We start from the raw sequence: 26,878 nt of genomic DNA, 5'->3' as shown, positions 1-26,878 counted from the left end.
ATAAGAACACACGTAAGAGTTGCCATACTAGGAGAAAGTCAATCAAGCTCAGTATCCTGTTTCCAACAGTAGCAAATCCAGGTCATAAGTAACTGGCAAGATCCCCAAAAATGTTTAAGCAGAGAGCGCAGGAGCCACCAAAAGTGCTTTGAGATGAGGTGTGCTCCAGGCATTGCCCAATGGACCAGAGGGCAGCAATTTGGGGAGAGAATGTCGGGAAGGAGGAAAAGAGAATGTTTGGAGGGGAAAACCCCTGAAAGGAAGAAGAACAAAATTGCTTAAGGGAAAGTGGGGAAAGGAGAAATCAAATGCCTGGAGAGAAGGGAGAAGAAAGAACAAATAAGAAGAGAGGGAGAACAGGGAAAGGAGGAGGGAATGCCTCAAGGATGGCATGGGGAGCCACATCTGCCCAGAAAACTAGCCTTGGAATACAGCAGTTTCAAAATTTTCTACTAAAAAAAGTTGTTTTTTTTAAAAACAAACTTTTTAAAAAAAATTTTCATATCAGGACATAAAGCAGTTTTTACTTCTCATAAAAAAGTACAACAAATTAAAGAAAGGTAAGATTTTATACAAGCTTTCAAAATCAGCTTTCAGTTTATCCGTACTTTATATACCTGGTTATACCACACAAATGAACCACAGTAGCAAATGTTTTATAACTGAAATTCTTTCTAGGCATTCAACATTCTTGAAAACAATTTTTTTTTAAATCTGGCCAAAGCAATGTGCTTATATTTATTGTTCAGTAAAAATACTTTTATATACTCTCAGTGTCTTCAGAATTGGAATCAACTGTCGGCAGACAATCCTGATTATCTAAGAGTTCTGGTACACCATATCGCCTCAGTGTCTCAGCATAGAGCAGAAAGTGGTGCAGACAAGCAGGAAGCAACAACTGGTAGATAGAAAGGCCAGATCGCAGACGTTCATCTTTTAAAAGTGACCGAATCTTAAGACGACAAAGATGTGCCAGTGAGGGTAAAGATGCTATTTAAAAACAGAACAAAAAAAATTAGATTTCTTCATTAAATCAGTTATGTACAAAGAAAATATTCAAAACATAGGAACCTAGATAACAACCATCACAAACTACAGCAGAACTTCCGAGATGAATCCTTTGATTTCAAACAAAATGGTACAGTCACATTGTCATCTCATGGTGAGTAAATGAGCCAATTGGCCCTTATCTGTCCTATACTATTGTTACTATGAATCAAAATTTGTTATCTTCTTAAATATATAAAAATGAGGTGCACATAAACAGCAGACATTAACATTTTGTGGGGCTACCTTAAGAAAAGTCAAACTAAAGATCCACTGCACCCAGTATCTTGTTTCCAACAGTGACCAATCTAGATCATAATATCTGGTAGGATCCAAAACAACTAGAAAGGATGTCATACTACTTACCACAAGGAATAATAGTTGGTTTTCCCCAGGTCTATCTTGTTAGCTTACCTATAGAATTTATTCACTAGGACAGCAGGATACCAATCCTCACAGATGATATCTAAGAATCCACGCAGATAAGTATCTTCAATATTGTTTTGCATATCACTATCATGTCCCAAACATCTCCTCAATCTTTAATTAAGCTTAGAGTACACAGACTAGTTGAGATAGGCGAGACTGTGAAGACTTGTATCCTGTTGTCTAAGAAGAACACATGCAACAGGTAAGTAAGTTGGTTTTCTGCTAGGAAAAGATAGAAGGCCCTTATAGATTAGACTCCTGTGAATAGGTCTTGCCCTTCAGGGATTTGGGACGCTCTATGTTTTGTCCCTTCAGGTGTTCTCATCCGTACTTGGGACCCCCAGATGGCCAGCAGCCCTCTTCATTTGCCATACTGCAGTTTGGCAGTCCTCAGTGCCAGCCACCCATGGGCAGTCGTCCAGCAGGCCTCCATCATATCGAGGGAAGCAAGAAACTCGCTTGCTACCACTGCCACTATGGTCTCCATGTGGAAATGTGCCATTTTCAATGCAGCATTGACCAACTTGAGGTCCAGAGTTGGCCTCCAGTCATCTGAGCCTTTCTTTGGCATGATGAAGTATATGGGGTCTGTCTAGCATGCAAGAGACCCAACATCCGCCACAGGCGCAAGGCCCAATGCTCCCTGGAGAACCACACAGTAATGGCAACAGACAAAAGAAAAAAAATGCAGTCCACAACGAAGTCACAATCCAAACATTTTCCCAGTTCAAAGTTCTCTGGATTGTTCAGGCAGCTTCCTAGGCTAGCGCCTTAGTTAGGTTCACTTGGTTCAAACTACAGTCCGTTTTTTGGGGGTTTTCTTTTAAAATCTTTATTCATTTTTAAAACTTTCAATAAGTGTAACATAAGAAACAATCATTTTATACTTTAACATCACTTAATATATCATCAAATTCTAATTCACATCAAATATCCCCCCTCCCTTATACCCAACAATTGTTCTTAAGCATGAGAAATCATAAAGTATTCTCACCCCCCTCCCCACCCTGGATGTGTATGAACAAAAGGGAAAAAAATAAAATTCATTCTGTACAGTATTTTGTTAATGGCTCCCAAACCTCCCTAGATTTCTTATGGCTATATGGCTATTGCCAACTCCATTTTAAAGATTTGGCATAACGAATTCCACCAAAAATTATAATTCAACTGATCCCAATTTTTCCAGTTTTTCATAATTTGCTGTATGGCAACCCCTGTCATAATGAGCAAAAGTTTAATATTATTAGAAGAGATTTGACTCTTGGCTCTCATGGAAGTACCAAATAATACCGTGTCATATGATAATGCCACTGGATTTTCCAATAGATTATTCACTTGGCCCCACATGGATTTCCAAAAACTAAGTATCAATGGAAAATAGAATAGTAAATGATCTAATATCCCAGCTTCAAGATGACAGTACCAGCATCTATTAGACTTAGAGCTATCTAATTTCTGTAAACGAACTGGGATCCAAACTGCTCTATGTAACAAAAAAACCAAAAAAACAAGTTTGTCTCATAGATGCTGATGCCGTATAACTCATCCTCCAAGGCCAAATTTGTGGCCATTGAGATGCAGTAATTTGATGCTTTATCTCAGTGCTCCAAATGTCATGCAGACCAGTCTTTGGTTTCTTATTCAAAAATCCAGATATTAATTTATACTACTGAGCAGTCTGGTGTCCCAGGAAGTCAACCTGAAAACATAAGATCGGCAAACTATGCTGATTAATTAGATTTTTCCATTCAGGGAACCCCTCCTGAATGGCCTGCTTCAACTGCAACCATCTATAATTTTGTGATTTGTTAAGCCCTAATTTGTGTTGCAATTGTGAAAAGTCAAGCAGCTTACCACCTGATATAACATCATCCAAACTACGTATACCTGCCTTCATCCAGTGTTTCCAGATGACCTTAAACCTGCCAATTTGAATCTTGGAGTTCAGCCAGAGGGCCTGACATGAGAATTTATGGACTGGAATAGTTGTTAAATTATTGATAAATTTTAAAATTTGCAACGTGTCTAATAAAATTCTATTGTCCTTATACAATCTAGGAAACTTGATAATTAGAACATGACCTAATCACAATGGAGACATGAGTTGCCATTCCAACCATAACCAGTCTGGGAGATTTTCCATGAGCTCAGGGATGATCCAGTACGTACCCTGACGCATAATATAGGCTTCATGGTACCTATAAAAGTTGGGAAATTTTACCCCACCCTCTGCAAATGGTTTTTGTAGAGATGCCAAGGCATTCTTGCTGCTTTCCCTAGTCAAATAAATTTTGTCAGAATGCTATTTAATTTCTTATAAAAGGACCCTTGAAAAACAACGGTAACATACCCATTTGATAACAAACCACAGGCAGAATCATCATCTTAACTGTTTGGACTCTCCCCCACCAAGACAGATATAATGGGTTCCAATGCTCACACATTTCTGTGACCTTCAGCAATAAAGATTTTTCATTTACTTTCATCGTTTCTTCCAATGTTTTTTGTATCCAAATGCCTAAATATTTTATACCTTCTTCCTTCCAAAGAAAGGGGAATGTATCAAATAATCCTTTTGTACAATATACATTTAGTGGAACGCCTAGGGCAGATGAGCTTCTGCCGATGGAAGTCAGCAATGGGGAGAGAACCCCCTCTAGCGAGGTGACCCTAACAGCAATTTGGGGCATGCTCCAAAAGTTGGACAAGGCTGCTTCTAAAACATCAGAGGAGGTAAAATCTTTGATTAACAAAATTGACGATATTTCCAAAGCCTTGGAACATTTGAATATTGAGGTAAAAAATACTATAAAAGAAATGCATTCAGAAATCAAGTCACTTCAGGATTATAGAGCAGCAGCGATTAAGGAATCCACAATGTTTCATCGAAAAATTGAAAATATTGAAAATTTCAATCGCAGACTTAATCTTTGGATTTTGAATTTCCCTAAAATACCTGGAATATCTGCTTACAACTGTTTAAGCAATACTTAGTGGAAATGTTAAAGTATTCTTCAGAACTTATTCCTCCTTTGAACAAAATTTACTATTTACCACCTTCCACTAAAAACCAGGTAACAACGGCTGAAGAAAAAATTCAAACTCCGCAATTGGATATAAACAATATATCAGTAATTTTGGAAGAGTCTATTTCAGACTCCTCAGTAAGAGTGACACTTTTGGTCTCCTTTGTTTTCCAGCAGGATTTGGATTCCTTTATAAAATTATACTTTCGTTTGTCAAAAGAATTGTTTTATGGAAAAAAAATATGGGTTTACCAAGATGTAACTAAGGTTACTCAAGAAAAAAGGAAGCTTTTTTTTGTCTATGAGACAGGAGACCAGGGCTCTGGGGGCGTGTATTTTGTTAGCATACCCTTGTAGATGTATAGTTAAATATGCTCGTTAAATATGTTTTTTTTCAGCCGAAGCAGCTAAGATCATTTAAGAAGCGATCCCCTTTCCTGATGTTATATCCTTCCCCTCTCTTCCGCTCCTTTTAATTTGTTTTTGGTTTTTTTTAACGATGTAATTATTAACTTTCCCTTCTCCCTTTACCCCCAAGCTCACGTTCGTTCTTGTAATTTGTCCATTTAATGTTTACACTTCCCCTCCCCTCATAATAATTTAATTTTAACTTTTTATTTTTTTTTAACACTGTAAACCGGTCAGGTGTTATTCGATGGTCGGTATATTAAAATTAATAAACTTGAAACTTGCACTAGAAGGGAAGATTTAGGTTCTTTCTTCAATAATTTTTGTAGTTGAAAGGCATACGAGTCTTGAAAGCCCACCTTATCAAATTTCAATTAGCCTGCTTAAGGTCTTAGATGTGTGTACCGGGAAAGATGGTAGAGGCGCTGATAAAGGATCACATCATTGACCACCTTGACAGACACAATCTGATGAGAACCAGCCAGCACGGCTTCAGCAAAGGAAGATCTTGCTTGATGAACTTGCTGCACTTTTTTGAGGGAGTTAACAGGCAGATAGACAAAGGGGACCTGGTCAACATTGTATATCTGGATTTTCAGAAGGCGTTTGCCAAGGTCCCGCATGAATGACTACTTCAAAAAATTATGAGCCATGGGATTGAGGGTGAAATACACACGTGGATCAAAAACTGGTTGGTAGATAGAAAACAAAGAGTGGACAATACTCGGACTGGAAAAGCGTCACCAGTGGAGTGCCGTAGGGTTTGGTGCTTGGGCCTGTACCCTTCAAAATATTTATAAATGACCTGGAAATTGGAAGGATGAGCGAGGTGATTAAATTTGCAGATGATAAGAAGTTATTCAGAGTAGTGAAGACGCAGGAGGATTGCGTAGACCTGCAAAAGACATAAACACACTCAAGGAATGGGCCGCGTAATGGCAAATGAAGTTTAACGTGGACAAGTGTAAGGTGATGCATGTTGGTAACAAAAATCTTGTACACGAATACAGGATGTCTGGTGCAGTACTCGGTAAGAGACACCCCAGGAAAGAGACTTGGGAGTACTGGTCGACAAGTCGATATAGCCGTCCATGCAATGTGCGGAGGCAGCGAAAAGGGCAAACAGAATGCTTGGAATCAGTGGCGTACCTAGGGTATGTGGCACCCGGGGCCCATCATTTTTTGACACCCCCCCCCCCCCCCCTCATGGAAAAATTTTTTTTTTTTTTTTTTTTGCAATAACCATGAAATGGAATAAATGGTCAGAATAGAAACAGGCAGTGAAAATTTTCTTTTATTGAACCTCATTTATGTAACCATTATTCCAAACATAACATAACATAAATTATGTCGGAATTGTCATGACATCAGAAGTACATATGGAGTAGTTGCAGGTGATGCTTGGGACAGTTCTGATTATGTTAGTTTGGTTTTATGTGTTTTTTGAATAGAAGGGTTTTTATTTCTTTTTTTAAGGTTTTGTAGTTTGTGGTCGAGGTCAATAGGTTGTAGAGTTGGGGGTCAAGTGTTGCAGCTCGAATGGCTAGGAGGTTGTCGAACAGTTTTTTTCTTTTGACGTTTTTGGTTGGAGGGTGTGTGAATGGTGCGTGAGTTCTCCTATGTCTGTTTGAAGTGGATTGAATTATTTAGCTGAAGAAATTAGTTACCCCCCCATTCCACACACATTAATTCTCTTCCATTTTTGTTCCCATTATAAAAAAACACTGATAAGTTCCCAGGAAAAAAATACATTAAAATAAGAAGTGAAAACAAAGGCCCCTACAGATGAGAACATAACATAAGAATAGCCTAACTGGGTCAGACCAATGGTCCATCATGCCCAGTAGCCCATTCTCATGGTAGCCAATCCAGGACACTAATACCTGGTCAAAACCCAAAGAGTAGCAACATTCCATGCTACCGATCCAGGGCAAGCAGACACTTCCCCCATGTCTTAATAACAGATTATGGACTTTTCCTCCAGGAATTTGTCCAAATCTTTCTTAAAACCAGCTACACTATCTGCTTTTACCATAACTTCTGGCCACTTCATTTTTAAGTTTAGATCTTTCCTTTCAAACAGAGACCTTGCTAGATGTCAAATACAGCACAAGGTAACTTCACATGGACTTAGCTGTGCAGGAAATGTGAATCTCCTCATACACCCACCATATAGTGCAAAAATGTGCAAAGGTCTGTTTTTTTCTTTCGATCACTACATAGCCTAATGCCACACAAGCAGCGCTGTTACAAACATATTCTGAAGGTCAATGCTAAGGTTGACAAAGTTTCCTTCCTTGGACCAGAAGGAGATACTGACAAACCACTGGAAGAGATTCTAAAACAACTACCCAGAAATAACACCCAAAGACCCACTCAGTGTGTGAACCAGTTGAGTGGAGTGGACTAACTGGGGGTGGAAATGGGCCCAGAGTTTGCTCAGCAGAATTTCCCAGACTACCTCTTCCTCTCAACACACTGACATGCTACCACCACCACCAACACTAGGAACACCTCACCGAGTATGCCAGCAATGCTTATAAACTTTATAAAACACATTATTATATTTTCTTATAAAGCATATATTTTAACTGAACTCAGCCTTGCCATTCACAAAAATAGAAAAGTTCCCATTTCAAGCTGTCTCATGTACACTTTTCAAATCTAACATATTGTAATCACAAAACAGAAAATAAAATTATTTTTTCTACCTTTTGTTCTCTGATCAATATTCAAATCTTGTTGGTCCCAGGCTCTTGTTGTCTTGCTTGCCAGGGTCTCCTTTCTCCGTGCTAACCATCCATCTGCCATCTCTGTTCTCCCCTTCCGTTTCCCTTCCCTCTCCCGGAGATCTGGCATCTTTCCTTTTTTTTGTCTCCATCCACAGATTCACCTTTTCTCAACTCCCCACCACCCCAGGATCCACCATCTCTCCCTTTCTGTTCCCAACTATCCTCCTATCCAGTATCTCTATCCCCCCTCCACACCATCCCCTGTTTCCAAGTTCTCTCCCTTTCTGTTCCTTCCCTCCCTAAATCCCATTATGCACCATCTCTCTCCCACTCCTCTGTTTTTAGACCCATTATTTCTAACCCCCAAAGTCTGGCATATGCACGTATCTTTGAACCCCCCCTTCCCTCTCTCCCTCTGTGTACTTTTACACCAGGACCCCCCTCCCCCGAAGGTCTGTCCCCCCTCAGAAGGGCTACACCCCACCCCTGAAGACCTGCACCCCCCGAAGGACTTTACCTCCCACCCGAAGGTCTGTCCCCCTCTGAACGCCTAAACCCCACCCCTGAAGGCCTGCACCCTCCCCGAAGGATTGTACCCCCCACCCGAAGGTCTGTCCCCCCCTGAAGACCTGCACCCATCCCGAATGCCTGCACCCACCCCGAAGGCCTGCACCCCCGAAGGCCTGTCCCCCCCCCCTTGAAGGCCTGACCCCCCCTCGAAGGCCTGCCTGCTTGTCCCCCCTTGAAGGCCTATCCCCCCTTAAAGGTCTGCCTGTCCCACCCCCTTGTAGGCCTGTCCCCCCTTAAAGGTCTGCCTGTCCCACCCCCTTGTAGGCCTGTCCCCCCCTTGAAGGCCTGACCCCCCCTTGAAGGCCTGCCTGCTTGTCCCCCCTTGAAGGCCTGTCCCCCCCTTGAAGGTTGGCACCCCCCCAAAGGCCTGCACCCCCTTGAAGGCCTGTCCCACCCCCTTGTAGGCCTGTCCCCCCCTTGAAGGCCTGCCTGCTTGTCCCCCCTTGAAGGCCTGTCCCCCCCCTTGAAGGCCTGCACCCCCCCTTGAAGGTTGGCACCCCCCCAAAGGCCTGCACCCCCTTGAAGGCCTGTCCCACCCCCTTGTAGGCCTGTCCCCCTGTCCCCCCCTTGAAGGCCTGCACCCCCTTGAAGGTCTGCACCCCCCCCCGAAGGCCTGCACCCCCCCGAAGGCCTGTCCCCCCACTTGAAGGCCTGCCTGCCTGTCCCCCCCTTGAAGGCCTGCACCCCCTTGAAGGTCGGCACCCCCCCTGAAGGCATGCACCCCCCCCTGAAGGCCTGTCCCCCCTTGAAGGCCTGTCCCCCCCCCTTGTAGGCCTGCACCCCCTTGTAGGCCTGTCCCCCCCCCTTGTAGGCCTGTCCCCCCCTTGAAGGCCTGCCTGCCTGTCCCCCCCTTGAAGGCCTGCACCCCCTTGAAGGTCTGCACCCCCCCCCGAAGACCTGCACCCCCCCTTGAAGGCCTGCCTGCCTGCCTGTCACCCCCCCTCCCCCTTGAAAGTCTGCCTGCCCGCCCACCCGCCCCACCCTGAAGGCCTGATGCCCCGACCCACCCCGAAGGACCATTCGCCCCCCTGGCCTCCCCGCACTACCTATGAAGCAGCCGCAGCAGGATCGCGACGTCAGCTATCTTTGCGCTGCTTAGGAGCTGCTTCCTGCGCCGGGCTACCTTAAGCTACTGCCCCCCCCACGCCCGAAGGACCGCTCGCCCCACTGACCTTCCAGCACACCTATGAAGCAGCCCGCAGCAGGATCGCGCCGTCAGCAATCCCTCAGCTGCTTGGGCGCTGCTTCCTGCGCCGCGGTCCCGCCCCCTCCTCTGACGTCAGAGGAGGGACGGGACCGCGGCGCAGGAAGCAGCGCCCAAGCAGCTGAGGGATTGCTGACGGCGCGATCCTGCTGCGGGCTGCTTCATAGGTGTGCTGGAAGGTCAGTGGGGCGAGCGGTCCTTCGGGCGTGGGGGGGGACTGAGCGGCAAGGCCGGGAACACCCCCTCAGGGCTGGTACCCGGGGCGGCCCCGCCCCCCCCCGCCCCCCCCCTAGGTACGCCACTGCTTGGAATGATTAAGAAGGGGATCACAAGCAGATCAGAGAAGGTTATCATGTCGCTGTACCGGGTCCGACATCACCTGGAATACTGCGTCCAGCACTGGTCGCCGTACTTGAAGAAGGACACAGTACTACTCGAAAGGGTACAGAGAAGAGCGACTAAAATGGTTAAGGGGCTGGAGGAGTTGTCGTACAGTGAGAGATTAGAGAAACTGAGCCTCTTCTCCCTTGAAAAGAGGAGACAGAGGGGACATGATTGAAACATTCAAGATAATGAAGGGAATAGACTTAGTAGATAAATACAGGTTGTTCACCCTCTCCAAGGTAGGGAGAACGAGAAGGCACTCTCTAAAGTTAAAAGGGGATAAATTCCGTACAAACGTAAGGAAGTTCTTTTTCACCCAGAGAGTGGTGGAAAACTGGAACGCTCTTTCGGAGGCTGTCGTAGGGGAAAACACCCTCCAGGGATTCAAGACAAAGTTAGACAAGTTCCTGCGGAACTGGAACGTTCGCCGGTAGGGCTGGTCTCGGTTAGGGCGCTGGTCTTTGACCTAGGGGCCGCCGCGGGAGCGGACTGCTGGGCACGATGGACCACTGGTCTGACCCAGCAGCGGCAATTCTTATGTTCTTACTTTATGGGTTTGAATTTGTGTGAGCATGTGTGAATGAGGCCAGGTGCTCTGGTGGGGATGATAAATGACACTCACATACTCAAATTTCTAACCTCAGTTTATATTCAAGTCAACCTTTTATTCCTCCTTTATTGGGAGAAAAAGGTTACCTCGATTTATATTCGGATCAGTTTATATTCAAGTATATATGTGGTACATGTATCTCACTGACCAGTTCTTAACTCTGGACAGTGGAGAGGGATACTGTACCACCCGTTATGATTCTGATGGTCTAAATCCCTCCCAAGTTTCCTCTAGAAGGTATTACCAGATGTCAGGGATCTGAGTTAACTTAAGGGTTCCATTCCCTTTCAGAGACTAGCCAGCTTTAGCCCATCCCCTTTCCACTCTGTTCTAACAGTACAAAGGGACCCTGGTTTTACCACTCCTGATCTCAAAGCCACACATTCATTCATAAAGTCAGTCTCTTAGATCATCTTCTTTAATCCAGTATATTTGCCCCTCTTTCCCCTATAGTACTTTACTTACTTATGCTTTCTTCAGTCACATGTTCCACTGCTTCTGGCTCCACTCTATTTCATTGTCACTCTCACCTCCCTCAAGGAGATTTTCCTCTATTTCCATGGAGGGTTCCTCCCACTCAGAAGTAGGGAACATACTGTTCTCCTGGGCAGCTTCTGAATACCTCTGCCCCTGTCCCCAAGCTAGCCTTTGCCTTGGAAGTAAATTCTTGTCAGCCTTGCTGTACACTGGAGTAAAATGCTTACAAGGTAAAGGCACCGGGGTTGGGCTCCTAACATAACATTTTCTGCCCTCTGGGGAACTACCTTCCCTCCAAGTTCCTGATTGCCCTCTCATGTTCTCAACTGGGCTTAATTTATTTCTTTATGTCTTCAGTTTTGCCTTGTCTCTCGGAGCAACCTCTAGCTGTGCCCTGAGCAAGCTTGTGCCTTTCTGTCCCTCCTCTTTCTTTAACCATTGATGTGTCAGATTGCTTGGCTAGGGGTTTAGTCTGAGAGCCTACAGTTTGTTTGTAAAAGGAATGATAGGGGTTGGTAGCACAAATCCTTTTCCTCCCTGCAGTATCCCCTCTAATCTGCCCTCTCTGTCTTCCTTTAGGGCTAGGGACCAACTTAATGGGCTTGTTCCTCTCCTTAGGAACAGAGACATTTCCCATAGTGGCTAGGTTTGAAACCAGATTTAAGCCAGTGACAGGCTCTTCCCTGTCATAGTATTTATAAAATTACACTTATCGAGCACTAGCTTCAGCTTCACATGTTAAATAGAAAAGGAATTAAATTCAACAAAAGGAGAAAAAAAAAAAAAAAAAAAGCAAGCACCTATTCTCTAATCAGAGAGGGAAATAACTTCATTGGCTCAAAAAAAAAAAAACAAACCAAAACCTTCCTTTGTTCAAAATCAAAATTTGAGTCTATTCTCTTACAAACTTAATCTTCAACTCCACACTTTAAACAATCATTTGGAAATGAAATCTTTAAGTGCATGCCAGTGTACAGAAAAAGTGACTTATGACCCAGTCCCACTGACATCTTCCTGTCCCTTCTCTTTTCCCTCCTGCTCACTCCCCATGGTCTAGCACATCTCCCTTGCTATGAATTGGTAGCATGGAATGTTGCTACTATTTGGATTTTTGCCAGGTACTTGTGATCTGGATTGGCCACCGTGAAGATGGGATGCTGGGCTAGATGGACTACTGGTTTGACCAAGTCAGTCTATTTTTATGTTCTCTCCCTCCAATTATCCAGCATATCTCCCTCACTCCCTTCGGTCTCTAGATCTCCCTCTTTCTCCCTTCATCCTCCTGTAGATATCTCTCCCTTCCTTTTCTCCACCCTCAAGTCCAACCTCTCTTTCCTTCTCTTCCTTGTGCCCCAGTTCCAACATCTTTCTTCCTCTCCCTCCCCTCCACCCGTGCATTTAACATTTCTTCCTCTCTTGCCCCTCCTTGTGTAGCATCTCTCCCTCCCCACTGTGCCCCTCTGTCTTTCCCTGCTAGTCTAACCCACCCTTCACGTATTTTTCTACAGAAGGGTTGCCAGCAGCGATTCTCAAATGCCGCCTGTGGCTCACCCAGAAGTCTCCCTGCTGCTGCGTACTGCCCAAACAGGGAGTCAGTGGGGGTGGAATGTGGCAGAGGGGAGACATCTGCATTAGCTGTGGGCAGCATTTGAGAATTGCTGCCACTGCCAGCAACCCTTCCAGCATGCTTCCCCTATGTCAGCATGGTCAAAGGTGCAGAAGCACTGGACAGGCCACAGTTAAACTGGGTAGGCCCAACCTTCCCAGGCCCACCTGTGGCTAGGCCCCTGTTACAAAGTACTGTATTAAAAAGGTGACCAAAATTTTACACCTGCCAAATTCAGTTTTCTTATTCTGAATCTGTATAAAAAAATATACTGCAAACAAACAGTAACTGTGCATTGGCAATTACAAAAAGATACAGAGTTTAACTTTAACTATGTACCATGTAGAGAATTCTGTTTTGTCTTCACATTGCACAATGGTGCTTCACAACAAACAGAACTGTACATGGCCTTCTCTTCACAACATGCTCATAAAACTAAAATAGCACAAAAGATATTGTACCATATTATTCCAATATTTATGAAAATAAAATATTCACTTTAGACTCGGAGAAAGAACTTCTTTACATAACCCACTCTGCTTACTTTTTTCCTATCTAGCTATCATAAGAGAACTCTCCAATGGCCTCGTTAGCTTTGTTGTTGTTTTATAACTTGTTTCATACAAATGCTGCTGAAAAAGCAAAAAACAAGAAAGAAAATAAATTCTGTGGGATCACTTAATGACCTCTAGAGTTAACAAACTTAGAGGAGTAGTTACCAAATGTAAGTTAGACTTTTACTGCACCTTAATTTACAAGAGATTTACCAATTAGCGGTAGCTCAAGACCACATAATACAGACTCCTGCAGAACAATAACACAACTTGGAATCAACTTCATAAGCAGTGTTATTATTTTGTTCCAGAAGCACTGGATTGCAAGTCTATAGTCTGATGCTTCTGATGCTTACAATGAAGAACTCCCCCTTCCCGCCAAATAACACCACCCCATAACAAAGACCCCTCCAACTATTTCCCCCCACGCTGAAGCTGACCATTACAAGTAATTGTCCTGGGCCCCAAAGACCTACAAGATCTCCCGACCACCACCAGAAAAACCATCTCTCCCCATGAGATCCCACTCCAAGCACAACCAAAATACCCTCACCCTATCTCCATTAGGCTCCCCCCGGTCTATCTTCTTAATCCCTAGTATCTAATGGCTTCAAGGAAGACAGGATCCTCACTTGCTCCTGCCCTTTTTTTGAAGGAGGTAAGTGTAATTGAGGATTTCTCCCACCCACGATCCACTAGATACCAGGATTTTAAAAAAGTAGACTGGGGAGGTGGAGTATTCTGAGAAGCCAAGGGGACTACTTGGTGGAGGTTGGTTTTAGGGTAGTAACTTAAACTAACATGCATTACAGTTTAATACATGTTAAGGGGCAAAGGAAGATTAGGTTCTTACCTTGATAATCTTTTTTTAGTAGAAAGGCATACGAGTCTTGAACCAGTGAGTTATTCACCTCTAATTGCGAGTTGTATAGAAGGAATTATCTACATTTTTTGGCTCTGCCTCCTGTATCATTAGGCTGTGGCGTATCTCCTCAGTCTGTACCAAAGCAGTTGAAAACCACTATAGAGAAATAAAAAGGAGGGGCATGAGGAACTCCCCAACAAAGTCAAGTCTGCTCTGGTCTTAAATGATTGCAATTACAGAAAAAAATTGGAACATAACAAAACAAGAAGGTGAAATCGAAAAAGCCACCTACTTAAGTACAACCAGCACTAACATTTTTGTAGTTCTCATGATCTCCCATTGTTTTTTGTGGGGGTTTTTTTTGCAGTAAAGAGTTAGCTCATCACCCTTCAGACCTGTTTGACAGGAGAAAGTCAAACATCTAGAAATACACACATCTAAGACCTTAAGCAGGCTAATTGAAATTTGATAAGGCGGGCTTTCAAGACTCGTATGCCTTTCAACTACAAAAATTATTGAAGAAAGAACCTAAATCTTCCCTTCTAGTGCAAGTTTCAAGTTTATTAATTTTAATATACCGACCATCGAATAACACCTGGCCGGTTTACAATGTTAAAAAAAAATAAAAAGTTAAAATTAAATTATTATGAGGGGAGGGGAAGTGTAAACATTAAATGGACAAATTACAAGAACGAACGTGAGCTTGGGGGTAAAGGGAGAAGGGAAAATTAATAATTACATCGTTTAAAAAAAAAAACCCAAATTAAAAGGAGCGGAAGAGAGGGGAAGGATAACACATCAGGAAAGGGGATCGCTTCTTAAAAGCAGTTCATATTTAGTTTGCTAATTGTTAGAGAGGAAATATTTAAATGCTATGGTAAGCGTCTTTGAATAGGAATGTTTTTAGTTTAATCCTAAATTTGTCAAGTGAATTTTCAAGGCGGAATTGAGGTGGCATGGCGTTCCATAGAGTAGGAGCTATGACAGAGAAGTTAGTTTTCCTTGTGTAATAGAATTCTTTGATGGAAGGTATAGTCAGTAGATTCTGATCGGCCGATCTAAGAGTCCGGGAAGGGCAAGAAGGAATGATAAGTTTATCGAGAAAAGATGGGAGATGCAAAAGTTTGATTTTATAGACCAGCATTAAAGTTTTATAGGTGATACGGTGGGTAATGGGGGGCCAGTGAGCTTCTCACAGAAGAGAAGTAACGTGATCATATTTCCCAACCTTATAGATAAGCTTAATTGCTGTGTTTTGAATGAGCTGCAGACGACATACGAGTCTTGAACCAGTGGGATGTACCAAAGTCGTGTTTTGAATGAGCTGCAAAAGACATACGAGTCTTGAACCAGTGGGATGTACCAAAGCAGTCCCCAGAGTCTAGGACAGAGCAGATGAGCCTGCTGCTAGTACAGAGGACCCAAAAGCGGTGTCCGGTCATGCTGCTATATCCACCCTGTAAAATTTCATGAAAGTATTGAGGGTGGACCACGCAGCCGCTCTACAAACCTCCTCGGATGGAACTGCCTGGGACTCCGCCCATGCAGAAATCACCCTCCTTATAGAGCAGGCTCTCAAAGAAAATCGGTAGTTCCTTACCATACCCAATATATGCTGAAGAAATATCCACATGAATCCTTAGAAATCGGTTTCCCCAGACAGCTAGGACTCGTTAGAACAAAAAGATGATCTGAGACATGAAAATCATTTGTCACCTCAAGGTAACTGAGAACTCTCCTAACATCCAGCAACGCCAAAACGTTGTCCTTTTTCTTCGAACCTGTGGTGTAGAACATGAGTAGCTGGACTTCCTGATTTATGTGGATGACCGAAACCACCCTTGGCAGAAAGGAAGGTATCATGTGCGAGACCCCCCAGCCTCTGTAAACCTGAGGAAAGGCTCCGAGAACCTTCTTGCTGAGGTAGGTGCCCTGTAAAAGGGTTACCTTCCTAGCTACAGACTTCTGACAGAAGAGTCTGTATCTTCTCCCAGGCAGAGTTACCCTAGTAAAACTGAAGGAGCTCTGAAGCACCAATAAGTCTCAAATTCAGGATAAAAAATAGAAAATAACAAACCGAAAATCAGAGCAGATCAGACACCTTCAACTCGCCTGTAGAAAGTAAAACTGAGGAGACACAGCACAGCCCAAGGCCAACCTTTTTAAGTTTGTACCACTAATGTAATGTGGAAAACTTAGTTTAAAATTAATATTAATCTTCTTAACAGTTACACTATTGGACCCTTTTACTACAGTGCGCTAATGGATTTAGTGTGCGCTAAATGCTGAAGAGTCCATTATATACCTATAGTTGCATGGCACTTAATGCACACTAATTAATATGCGCTAGATATGTTAGTGCATCTTAGTAAAATGACCCATATCTACTGCTCTTCCTAAAGCAAAAATCTTTCCAAATTTTCATTCCTTTCATTAAAAACATACAATAACCCACATGCATGTCTTCCACTTTTGAAAACAAATGTAATATTGTAGTTCCGAAACTTAATTTGGGAGCAATTCTTCATCACCTTAGTGCTGGAATTATCACAACAGGAATATTTCATATTGAAACACCTGCATTGTTTCCCTCCTTATAGGTAATAGTTGTTTTATTTTAATCTTACAAAGTCAAAAACAATTTAGAGCAATATCATTTGTTACAGATTCATAGAACATGCAGTTTCAATGTAATTTATTTTAAGATTTCAAGCTTTCAAGTAATACCCCAAAGAGTCATTCTCTACTCTAATGGTTGCAAACTAGAGAAAGCAGAAATCATCTAGCTGGCTGGTCTGCTTACCAAAATACTTAGGGAGAACCCAGGAGGAGTTTTTTGTGTGGGAGGACAGGGTCTGTTCCACAGCTGGAAAAAGTATCTTCCAATTAGTGAACTCCAGAGTGAAGTTAAGCATGTCATCAGTTGCAGAGCAAACCCTACAAAACACAATGTTAAACACTCCATTTATAATTTATTGCCATACAAAATAGCCACAAGTAGAAATGTACATTGAAAGTTTATTGCTTTTTAATAAGTTCCAAGCAAGCCACAAAACAAAAGAAACAAATATATTTAGACTGGATTTCCCAAACTATGGGTGATGACAAAGTTCAGCATATTACAGGGTAGAGAATGGCCTGGGGATAAAATTCATCATTGTTCCCGTCCCCACAGATAACCACAAGAAAAAATCCCATGTCATTCTTTAGAGTCTATCTCAACTTCAGTCCTTCAACACCAGCATTCTTCAATGCAAGGCTTGAGGGTCAGTGGTTGTGCCTATTCATACTTGATTCTTCCCTCTCTCATTATAGAATGACATGGAGATGATTTCCCGCAATTATCCGTGGAAGGGAGGAAGAACAATAAAGCAACAGTCAGAGGAGACCTACTGCCAGTACCCAAAACTAGCAAAGATACCTGAGCTGTCTAGAGCTGGGGGAGAAGGTGTTCAAAAGAGTTAATTGAGTGAGAAAACAGAATATATCACTTTCCAAAGCACTCATGGGCAGATGACTCTTCAAAACAACATTAAGGTGATATGGCTCTTAGGCAAAATTTAATGCTAAGAAATGCAAAAACCCAAATGAACAGTACAGTTTAGGGGGTGAAGAACTTATGTGCATGACAGAAGATTAGGACGGGTGTGATTGTATGTGATGATCTTTTTTAAAAAAAATAAAATTATTTATGCAATTTTCAAATATAAGTTTACACTTGATAAAGAAAATAGATTAACTAGAAAAACTCCAGTAGCAATTAGTTAAGGCAATACAGTAAACAAAAGTGTAACTCTATATTTACCTCAATTTAAAGAAAAAAAGAAATAAATGGAGAGGAGACAAAATTACAGAAATCTTGGAGGAAAGTAAACAACATAATTTCAAAACAGAAATTTTTTCTTTTTCAGAACCATTTAGGAATCATTTTTATATCATGAGATTAACATCACAATCAGAGGGGGTGGATACAGCTATAGGAACTCCATGGAGGTTGCTTTGCCTCTAAAAAATTATTTAAATGATCTGGGTCCAAAAATACATATGTTCTATCACTCATTTTAGCTATACATTTACATGGAAATTGAAGAAAAAACACCCCTTTGAGCTCCAGCACCTGAGATTTGAGTGCCAAAAAGGCCTTCCTTCTCAGTTGCATGGCTCTACAAAGGTCAGGAAAAATCATTACTGACTGACCCAGAAACATTATATTCTTAAAGCGAAAATACAATCAAAGTATCCGAATTCCAGAGCAAAGGATGCAATTACAGTAGACGTAGTCACTACTGATCTAGAATCCTCTAAAAAAGCCAGTAAGATCAAAATTGACTTCTGATTTCTGTTCTTTAACTAAATTAACCATTTCAATAGGTGATAACATTGGTGATTGTGGAAAATTCAACAGCCTCGAATTCAACATGCGTTCATAATTTTCTAGTCTCTCCAGCTTTTGATGGATATACAAATTATCTTTAATCAAGACTGATTGAGTAGATTGCATTTTCTCAGATGTTGCTTCTAACTGCTGAACTCGAGCCTCAATGCTAGAGACTAAATCCACCGATTGCTTTACACCTGGTCTTTAATTTGCTCTGGAATCTGTAAAATATTATCTAGTCAAGCAGTCAATTCAGCTTCCAGTAAACTTACAGCATCCCACACGACCTCTAAGGTAATTTTCTCAGGTCTCTTCTTCAGCCTCTGGGTAGTTCTCATACCAGCAGTTGGTAGGCCTTCAGAGCTTCCAGTGTCCGCTCCAGAGGGAAAATTCTCCACTGGGCTTCCTCCTTCTGCTCTCAAACAGACCGCTGCCGCTGGGTGTCCCATTAATCCAGGTAAGAGAGCAGGCAGCGTTCCAGCATTAGAGGAAGTCCCATTAACTACTTCAGAATTAGACCTCACTCCCCGACTGCAAATGCGCCATCACCTCCGGGCTGATTGGGAGTCTCGCATTGTTTGGGGCTTAGTGAGGTGTCAGAGCCACGAGCAGATTCTTCCTCCACTGCCTGCTCCTGCTCCCGAAAATTCTGTTCCTTCAGCAGAAGGAATTCCTGTAGTGTACGTTAATCCAAAGTCGGAGAGGCAGCCACCTCAGCTGGGTAAGTATGCGGCTTGCCCTTCTGCTTCACCATCGCTATTCAAGTGAAGTCGCTACTCGAACGGAGCTTCCTCCTGAACGTCCGATCTCAGTGCTATCTTGTCTCAGTAAGTCGTATGTGATGATTTTAAGGTGGCTAAACAGGTTGAAAAGGTGACGGTGAAAGCTAAAAGGATGCTAGGTTGCATATGGAGAGGTATGGCCAGAAGGAAAAAGGAGGTATTGATGCCCCTGTAGAACACTTTGGCGAGACCTCATTTAGAATATTGTGTACAATTCTGGAGGCCGCACCTTCAAAAAGATATAAAAAAGATGGAGTCAATCCAGAGGAAGGCCACTAAAATGGTATGTGGTCTTCATCATAAGATGTATGGGGACAGACTTAAAGATCTAAATCTGTATACTTTGGAGGAAAGGCGGGAGAGCGGAGATATGATAGCGTCATTTAAATACCTTTGTTAAGTAAATGCACATGAGCTGAGTCTCTTTCATTTGAAAGGAAACTCTGCAATGAGAGGGCATAGGATGAAGCTAAGAGGTTATAGGCTCCAGAGTAATCTGAGGAAATACTTTTTTACAGAAAGGGCGGTAGATGCATGGAACATTCTCCCAGAAGAGATAGTGGAGACAGAGTCTGTGTCTGAATTCAAAAGGGCCTGGGATAGGCACGTGGGATCTCTCGGAGAGAGAAAGAGATGATGGTTACTGCAGATGGGCAGACTACATAGGCCATTTGGCCTTTATCTGCCATCATGTTTCTATGTTCCTATTAGTGTGCAATTCTACAAGTACAGAGACATAAGAACATAAGAATTACCGCTGCTGGGTCAGACCAGTGGTCCATCGTGCCCAGCAGTCTGCTCATGCGGCCGTCCTCTGGTCAAAGACCAGCACCCTAACTGAGACTAGCCCTACCTGCGTACGTTCTGGTTCAACAGGAACTTGTCTAAATTTGTCTTGAATCCCTGGAGGGTGTTTTCCCTTATGACAGACTCCGGAAGAGCGTTCCAGTTTTCCACCACTTTCTTGGTGAAGAAGAACTTCCTTACATTCGTACGGAATCTATCCCCTTTCAATTTTAGAGAGTGCCCTCTCGTTCTCCCTACCTTGGAGAGGGTGAACAACCTGCCCTTATCTACTAAGTCTATTCCCTTCAGTACCTTGAATGTTTCAATCATGTCCCCTCTCAAATCTCCTCTGTTTGAGGGAGAAAAGGCCCAGTTTCTCTAATCTTTCACTGTATGGCAACTCCTCCAGCCCCTTAACCATTTTAGTTGCTCTTCTCTGGACCCTTTTGAGTAGTACCGTGTCCTCCTTCATGTATGGCGACCAGTGCTGGACGCAGTACTCCAGATGAGGGCGCACCATGGCCCGGTACAGCGGCATGATAACCTTCTCCGATCTGTTCGTGATCCCCTTCTTTATCATTCCTAGCATTCTGTTTGCCCTTTTTGCTGCCGCCGTGCATTGCGCGGACAGCTTCATCAACTTGTCGATCAGAACTCCCAAGTCTCTTTCCTGGGAGGTCTCTCCAAGTACCGCCCCAGACATCCTGTATTCGTTCATGAGATTTTTGTTACCGACATGCATCACTTTACACTTATCCAGGTTGAACCTCATTTGCCATGTTGATGCCCATTTCTCCAGCTTGATTATGTCATGTTGCAGATCTTCGCAACTCTGAATAACTTCGTATTGTCCGCAAATTTAAATCACCTCACTTGTACCAATGTCCAGATCGTTTATAAAGATGTTGAAGAGAACGGGTCCAAGCACTGAGCCCTGTGGCATCCCACTGGTGACACTCTTCCAGTCTGAGTATTGTCCATTTACCCCCCCCCCCATTCTCTGTTTCCTATGCTCCAGCCAGTTTTTAATCCACGTGAGTATTTCACCCTCGATTCCATGGCTTACAATTTTCCGAAGTAGTCATTCATGCGGAACCTTGTCGAACGCCTTCTGAAAATCCAGATACACAATGTCGACTGGGTCGCCCTTGTCTATCTGCTTGTTTACTCCCTCGAAGAAGTGCAGTAAATTCCTCAAACAAGATCTGCCTTTGCTGAAACCGTGCTGGCTGGTCCTCAGTAGACCATGTCCATCAAGGTGATCAATGATGCAGTCTTTTATCAGCGCCTCTACCATCTTTCCCGCTATCGAGGTTAGACTCACCGGTCTGTAGTTTCCTGGATCTCCCTTCGAACCTTTCTTGAAGATCGGTGTAACATTCGCCACCTTTCAGTCTTCCAGAATCTTCTCCGATTTGATCAACAGATTGGCTATTAGTTGAAGCAGTTCAGCTATAGTCCCTTTCAGTTCCTTGATGTCCCAGGGATTTATCGCTCTTGAGCCTATCGATCTGCCTGCATACCTCTTCTAGACTGACCGTCAACCCTGTCAGTTTCCCAACATCCTGAAAGTGATTAAATGTATATAAAAACTGAAGAAACTGATTCAAAAATAGATCATTAAACATTCTGCTGAGTTGAGGCAAGACTGTCTAAAGGCACTAGATTCCTCCTTTACGAGGTACTACCCAAAAGTTGGGGGAATTCAATTGTAAAAAAAAAAAAAAAAAAAAATTGCTTACCGAAACTCCTAGTTTCCACAGTCTCCTTCGAAGTAGTCCCCATGAGAATGTATAAAGCTATCGTAGAGTTTTTCCCATGAGTCCATGCATCTATGGAAGTCATCTTGGGTGAGTGCCTTGAGGACCTCCTACAATTCTGCCTGGATCTCTTCAATCATGTTAAAGCAGCACCCTTTCAGTCATAATTTCATTTTGGGGAATAGAAAAAAAAATCACAGGGGGCAAGGTCAGGTGAATAGGGAGGGTGCGTAATCACTGTAATGTTTCTGGAAGTCAGGAATTGTTGAACAACAAGTGATGTGCAAGTGGGCGCGTTGTCATGGTGGAGCAACCAAATTTTGTTTTCCCACTTGTCTGGGTAGAAATGCGTCTCATGTTCAATTCGTCTGACAAAATTTGCTGAACTGTCCAATATGACTGTCCTATCATCTCACAAATATCATGGATAGTTTGCCTATGATCTGCAAAGATAGTCTCTCAAACTTTTGCTATGGTTTCCGGTGTTGTGTTTGTTGGTGGTCGTCCGGAACGGTCATCGTCGTGGACAGATGTTTGTTCGTCTGTCCTTGAAGCATTTGTACCAAAGAAAGGTTTTGCTTTGGCACATGGCATTATCTCCAAAGACGTCCTGGAGCATATGATGGGTTTCTGCAGCACTTTAAAAGTTTGAAACAAAATTTAATGCAGATTCTTTGCTCAGTAAAATCCGTCATATCGAAATCCGCCGAGTCACTAAAACACAACCTTACAAAATCGCACAGAACAAAACAATGCGATCACTCATCTGCACACCCGTGGGAACACCGATTCACAAAGCATAATGCTAGACACCTCTAAGGCACGCAGAGTTCACATTCCCCGAACTTTTGGGTAGCACCTCATATATTAAAAAAATGAGAAATAAAAACAGATAGATTTCTCATCATACTACTAGGTACCAGATTAAAAGCAATTTTCAAGTATACTTTGAAAGTTAGCCTACAATATATTACATTCTATGAAATCCAGAAATAGTTCTCTTTGATACAGTGCAGGTTCTACAGCGAGCGTCAGCAGTAAATTTGAGAACCTGAGTTCACACTCCAGAGACACTGGCTTAGGAGTGAGCTTAGGAGTGTTATGGAGAATTTGCCCCAAGAAAAACCACTTTTTTTTTTAAACTCAGAAAAATTCAAGAAACAGATGCATGCAGGTAGAAGCTAAAGCACAACGGTTGAATTCATCTCAAGAAACTTTCAATTAGAAGATGCCAAAGCATTCAAAAGGGTCCGACACAAAAATACACTCTCAAGACACCAAAGAATTCTTGGAATTTTTGTAGCGCAAATGTACTAAGCACTTCTAAGTCCTGGTTGGGTAATTATATCAGCGGAGCCATGCTGTCCTATGGCGCTTTTAGAAAAGAAATTAAGACAGTATTATTTGACAAATTTATCTTTTAATCTGGGCTTTTATCTTTAACATAATTAATTTTACTCCATTAATTTTAAATTTTTAATGTCTTTTTAATATAACATTCCTTTTTCTTATTATTTTGGATTTCACTGATTGTCTAGTTTTTCTCTTTTGTGGAAACCGCCTAGAATTCTTTTGATTAAGGCGGTATAGAAAAATAAAGTTATGTTAAGTTAGTTACTAGACCAAAGGAATCTCTAGGTAATGAAACACTCTCAGTGTTCTGTAATAATCTAGAGGTTCCAAAGTGCTCATGAAATGCTAAGTAGTGCTTGAAGATCCAAAGTGCCATTTTATTTATTGTTGAAACTGTTCTCTCCAAGCACCAGAGTACTCAAAGCACAAATGTGCAAAGGTCCTTTTGAGCCATTAGAAGAATTCTCAAAACATACTTGATACATCCAAATACCCACAGTATTACATCAAAGCACAGAAGCACCAGCTAAATGCCACAAAGTGCTTTCAAGCCATCAAGATTGCTAAATGAAAATAAAATTTACTTGTTATTGGTAAGCTGATTTTTTTTTAACAGTGCCTTCTTCCAAATTTATACAATGCAGTTTAGTGTTTTGAGAAGCATAAAGCCATTTTCATGCGGTTATCTGAACAATACACATGACTGTACTTAACGGAACGCTGATTTTGCTTTACTACAGCTGATACTGCCACTAAAAATGTATTGTTGCTGTACAAAGCGGCTGTATGATCCTAAATCAGTAACAATTAATCATGCCAAATGCACAGATGGCATCTACTTTTTATTATTCTCCAATTTTTTTCTGCACCCCAAAAAATAAGATGTGTACATATTTAGATTTGAAAAAAAATACATATCAAGTGAAGATTGCTTTTTGACAGACAATTATTCTGCCAAGTATGTTTTTAATAGGATTTAAGGCAAACACGGTGTTACACTCAAAGAGACATTACTTATGATTTAGATATGACTAGCTTCACTTCAGCTATAAACATAAGCTATGGCTGCACAAAACACAAAACTGTATAGCCTGCCATCTGATAGCAAATGAGGCAAGACAAAGCAAGCATTATTTCATACCATGATTAGTGAGATAATACTGTAATTACTGTCCACCAGCTTACTGGCAGAGAATGCCATCATACTAGAATGCATTTCCATGTTTATAACACCATGATTTTTATTTAGCTTGTGTTTCTCTACAATACCATATAAATCAAAGATTGGAAATGTTTTGTTTCATAGTATGGAAGCAAACAAGATAAATCAAAAAGCATCTTGGTACTTTAATATTTCAGGTCTGCTAAGCTTTCATATTAGAGTGGTGTTTCTAACTTATCCCGGACACTGCCTTCTTCTTCCTGGTCAAATCTTGTCTCCAAAAGGCTTATTTTTGTCTACTTGGTATGTCTTACTCATGTGTGTCAAGTATCAGTTTGATTAGGCAATATTTTGAGGTCACCCCAGCATGCACTGTTTGCTTGTGTATTGTGAATGTAAATGACTTCGCATAATTAGTTTGTATGGCATCGTCTAGTTTACATCTGCACCTGAAAACTGGCTCCTTGGAAGGTCAGTCTGCCAGCTGTCAACTTCTAGACTGCCATGTGGACGGGATGTTCTTTAACTTGTCAATTTTCATCACTATAATGAAGGAAAACCTATACCAGAAAGCTATAAGTTGGCATGTGAGTCAGCGATGGCAGTATGGGATCAAGTCAAGATACCGACAAAACGCGTGGAGGGGCATAATCAAAAATGTACCTAAATCTGAGGCTGGACATTTTATGCAAGACATCTACAAACCCAGCAGGGAAAATGTCCATTTTCAAAGCTGCCAAACGTCTATCTTTTATTTTTGTAAATGAACTAGATGTAAGTTTTGATCCTTAGAACGTCTACCTTTTTTGTCCATTTCCAAAAATAAAAACGTCCACACAAAAAACGTACAAAAGCAAGTTTTGTAGATGTACCCATCAACTACCTTCTCTGATCATGGCAGAAGGAATACCCATCAGCTGAGCCGGTTTTGGAGATTTTTGGTGGCTTAGCTGATGGGGATTCCCCCTGCCAGGATCAACTGAGCCACGGAGCCCTACACCCCTCCCCCTGACATCCCCCACATCGTCCTGATATCCCGTACCTCCCCCCCGACATCTCCTGACATCTCTGCCCCCTCCCCCCACCACCACATCCCTCCAACATTCCTGGGCCCCCTTGTACCTTCAGAAGAGCAAACGGCAGAAGGGAAGCTCACTCCCTCCAGCCTACAGGGCCGCATGCTGCAAATGATGGGGCTTTCCCCTCCCAATGCATCATGGGATGCAGTGGGAGGGGCTGAAGTCACTGATTGGCTCAAAATGGAAATTTTGTTGTGTCAGAAGTGACGCGTCAGAGGAAAGGCCCTGCCAGGGCTGGCTGTGAGAAACCTATGCCTTCTGCTGACCAATGCGCTTCGGGTAAGGAAGAAAGAGAGGGAGAGAGGAAGGGATTGAGGGGGTACACAGCTGAGAACCACCACCTGCTTCTGCCACTTTGGGGCTTGAGGGAGGAAGGAGGGCTTTGTGGCTGAGGACTGCTGCAGCACTGATTCTTCAGGGCAGAAGGGAGAGGGGAGAATTGAAAGCGTGTTGGACAAGGTTTCTAACACGCTCTCAAGTAATCAGAAAAACAGTTATCTGGTATCCACCAATCCCCGTGGGTACCAGACAACTGAGATTCTACTGTATTATGGTATTACTGAAAAGGAATATAAGAGATTGCAATTGCTACAGAATACAGTGGCTAGACTAATTTTTCAAGTAAGCCAATTTGAGGCCAATTCTCTACTAGAAGAGCTACACTGGCTGCCAAGGAAAAAAAAGAGTTCGATTTAAGATCGCTTGCATGGTTTTACAAGATAATATATGGAGAAAACTCTAAAGGACTAGTATCAGATATCAAGGTCACACACTCTTTGCATAACCCAAGGACAACAAAACGCTTCAAACTGGCCTTCCCTTCTCCCTAACAAGTTCAACGGAAAAAGCTATTTGAGTCTACCTTCAAATTCCAGGGACCCAAAGGCTAGAATAGCCTACCCTTAAGTTTGCTTCAGCTCCCCACTTACTACCCATTTCTGAGAAAGCTTACTGTAACTCAAACCAACTGTCCTGTAATTATATTGTAAACCACAATGAATCCTGGTAGAAAATTGTGGGATATACGATATTGTATGGTATGGTATAGTATGGTATGGTATATACGAGTCTTACATTAGTATCACTCTTAAAAAGACAAAAGGCAAAGGAAGATCAGGAAGACAAAAAGCAGAACCGATGAATGGAACAGAAGCATGCAGAGTCAATCTTGGTGAGACTGTTGAGGGACTTGGGAAGAAGTATCTGATTAGTTTAGACCAGGCCTGCACAACTCCAGTTCTCGAGGACCAAATCCAGTCGGGTTGCCAAGATTTCCCCAGTGTATTTGCATAAGATCTATTTGCCTGCACTGCTTCCATTGTATGCATATTGATCTCATGCATATTCATTTGGGAAATCCTGAAAACCTGGCCTGGCGAGGGCCGAAGTTGTGCAGGCCTGGTTTAGACAAAACAAGAAACCAATAGAAAATCATACTCTAATGCTGAATTCCAGTCAACTATCCAACATTAAGATCCATTTTCCCATATTTGCTTTCCCAGTTTTCTGTCCAGAGAACTTCAAGGTGAGTTAACAAAAAGAAAAGAGAATAAAATAAAATATAATACTGAAAAAGCAATGTTACTTACCGTAACAGTTGTTATCCAGGGACAGCAGGCAGCTATTCTCACTAGTGGGTGATGTCATCAGACAGAGCCCCGGTATG

General features: G+C 42.5%; 1 protein-coding gene across 1 annotated transcript in view; it reads right to left on the bottom strand.

Annotated features, from left to right (window-relative positions):
• Positions 1 to 504: 504 nt before the first annotated feature.
• Positions 505 to 26,878, bottom strand: part of ASB3 (ankyrin repeat and SOCS box containing 3) — a 109,820-nt gene continuing 83,446 nt past the window's right edge. The window contains exons 9-10 of the mRNA XM_033938548.1: positions 16,716 to 16,849; positions 505 to 990 (exon numbers count right to left, since the gene is read on the bottom strand). Coding sequence (XP_033794439.1) covers positions 761 to 990; positions 16,716 to 16,849 — 364 coding nt within the window. The 3' untranslated portion in view covers positions 505 to 760. The remainder of the gene's footprint in view (positions 991 to 16,715; positions 16,850 to 26,878) is intronic.

Source organism: Geotrypetes seraphini, chromosome 3 (genome assembly GCF_902459505.1).
Source record: "Geotrypetes seraphini chromosome 3, aGeoSer1.1, whole genome shotgun sequence".
NCBI classification, from domain to species: domain Eukaryota; kingdom Metazoa; phylum Chordata; class Amphibia; order Gymnophiona; family Dermophiidae; genus Geotrypetes; species Geotrypetes seraphini.
Note: the sequence above shows the minus strand (reverse complement) of the source record. Positions and strands in the feature narration are given on the sequence as shown.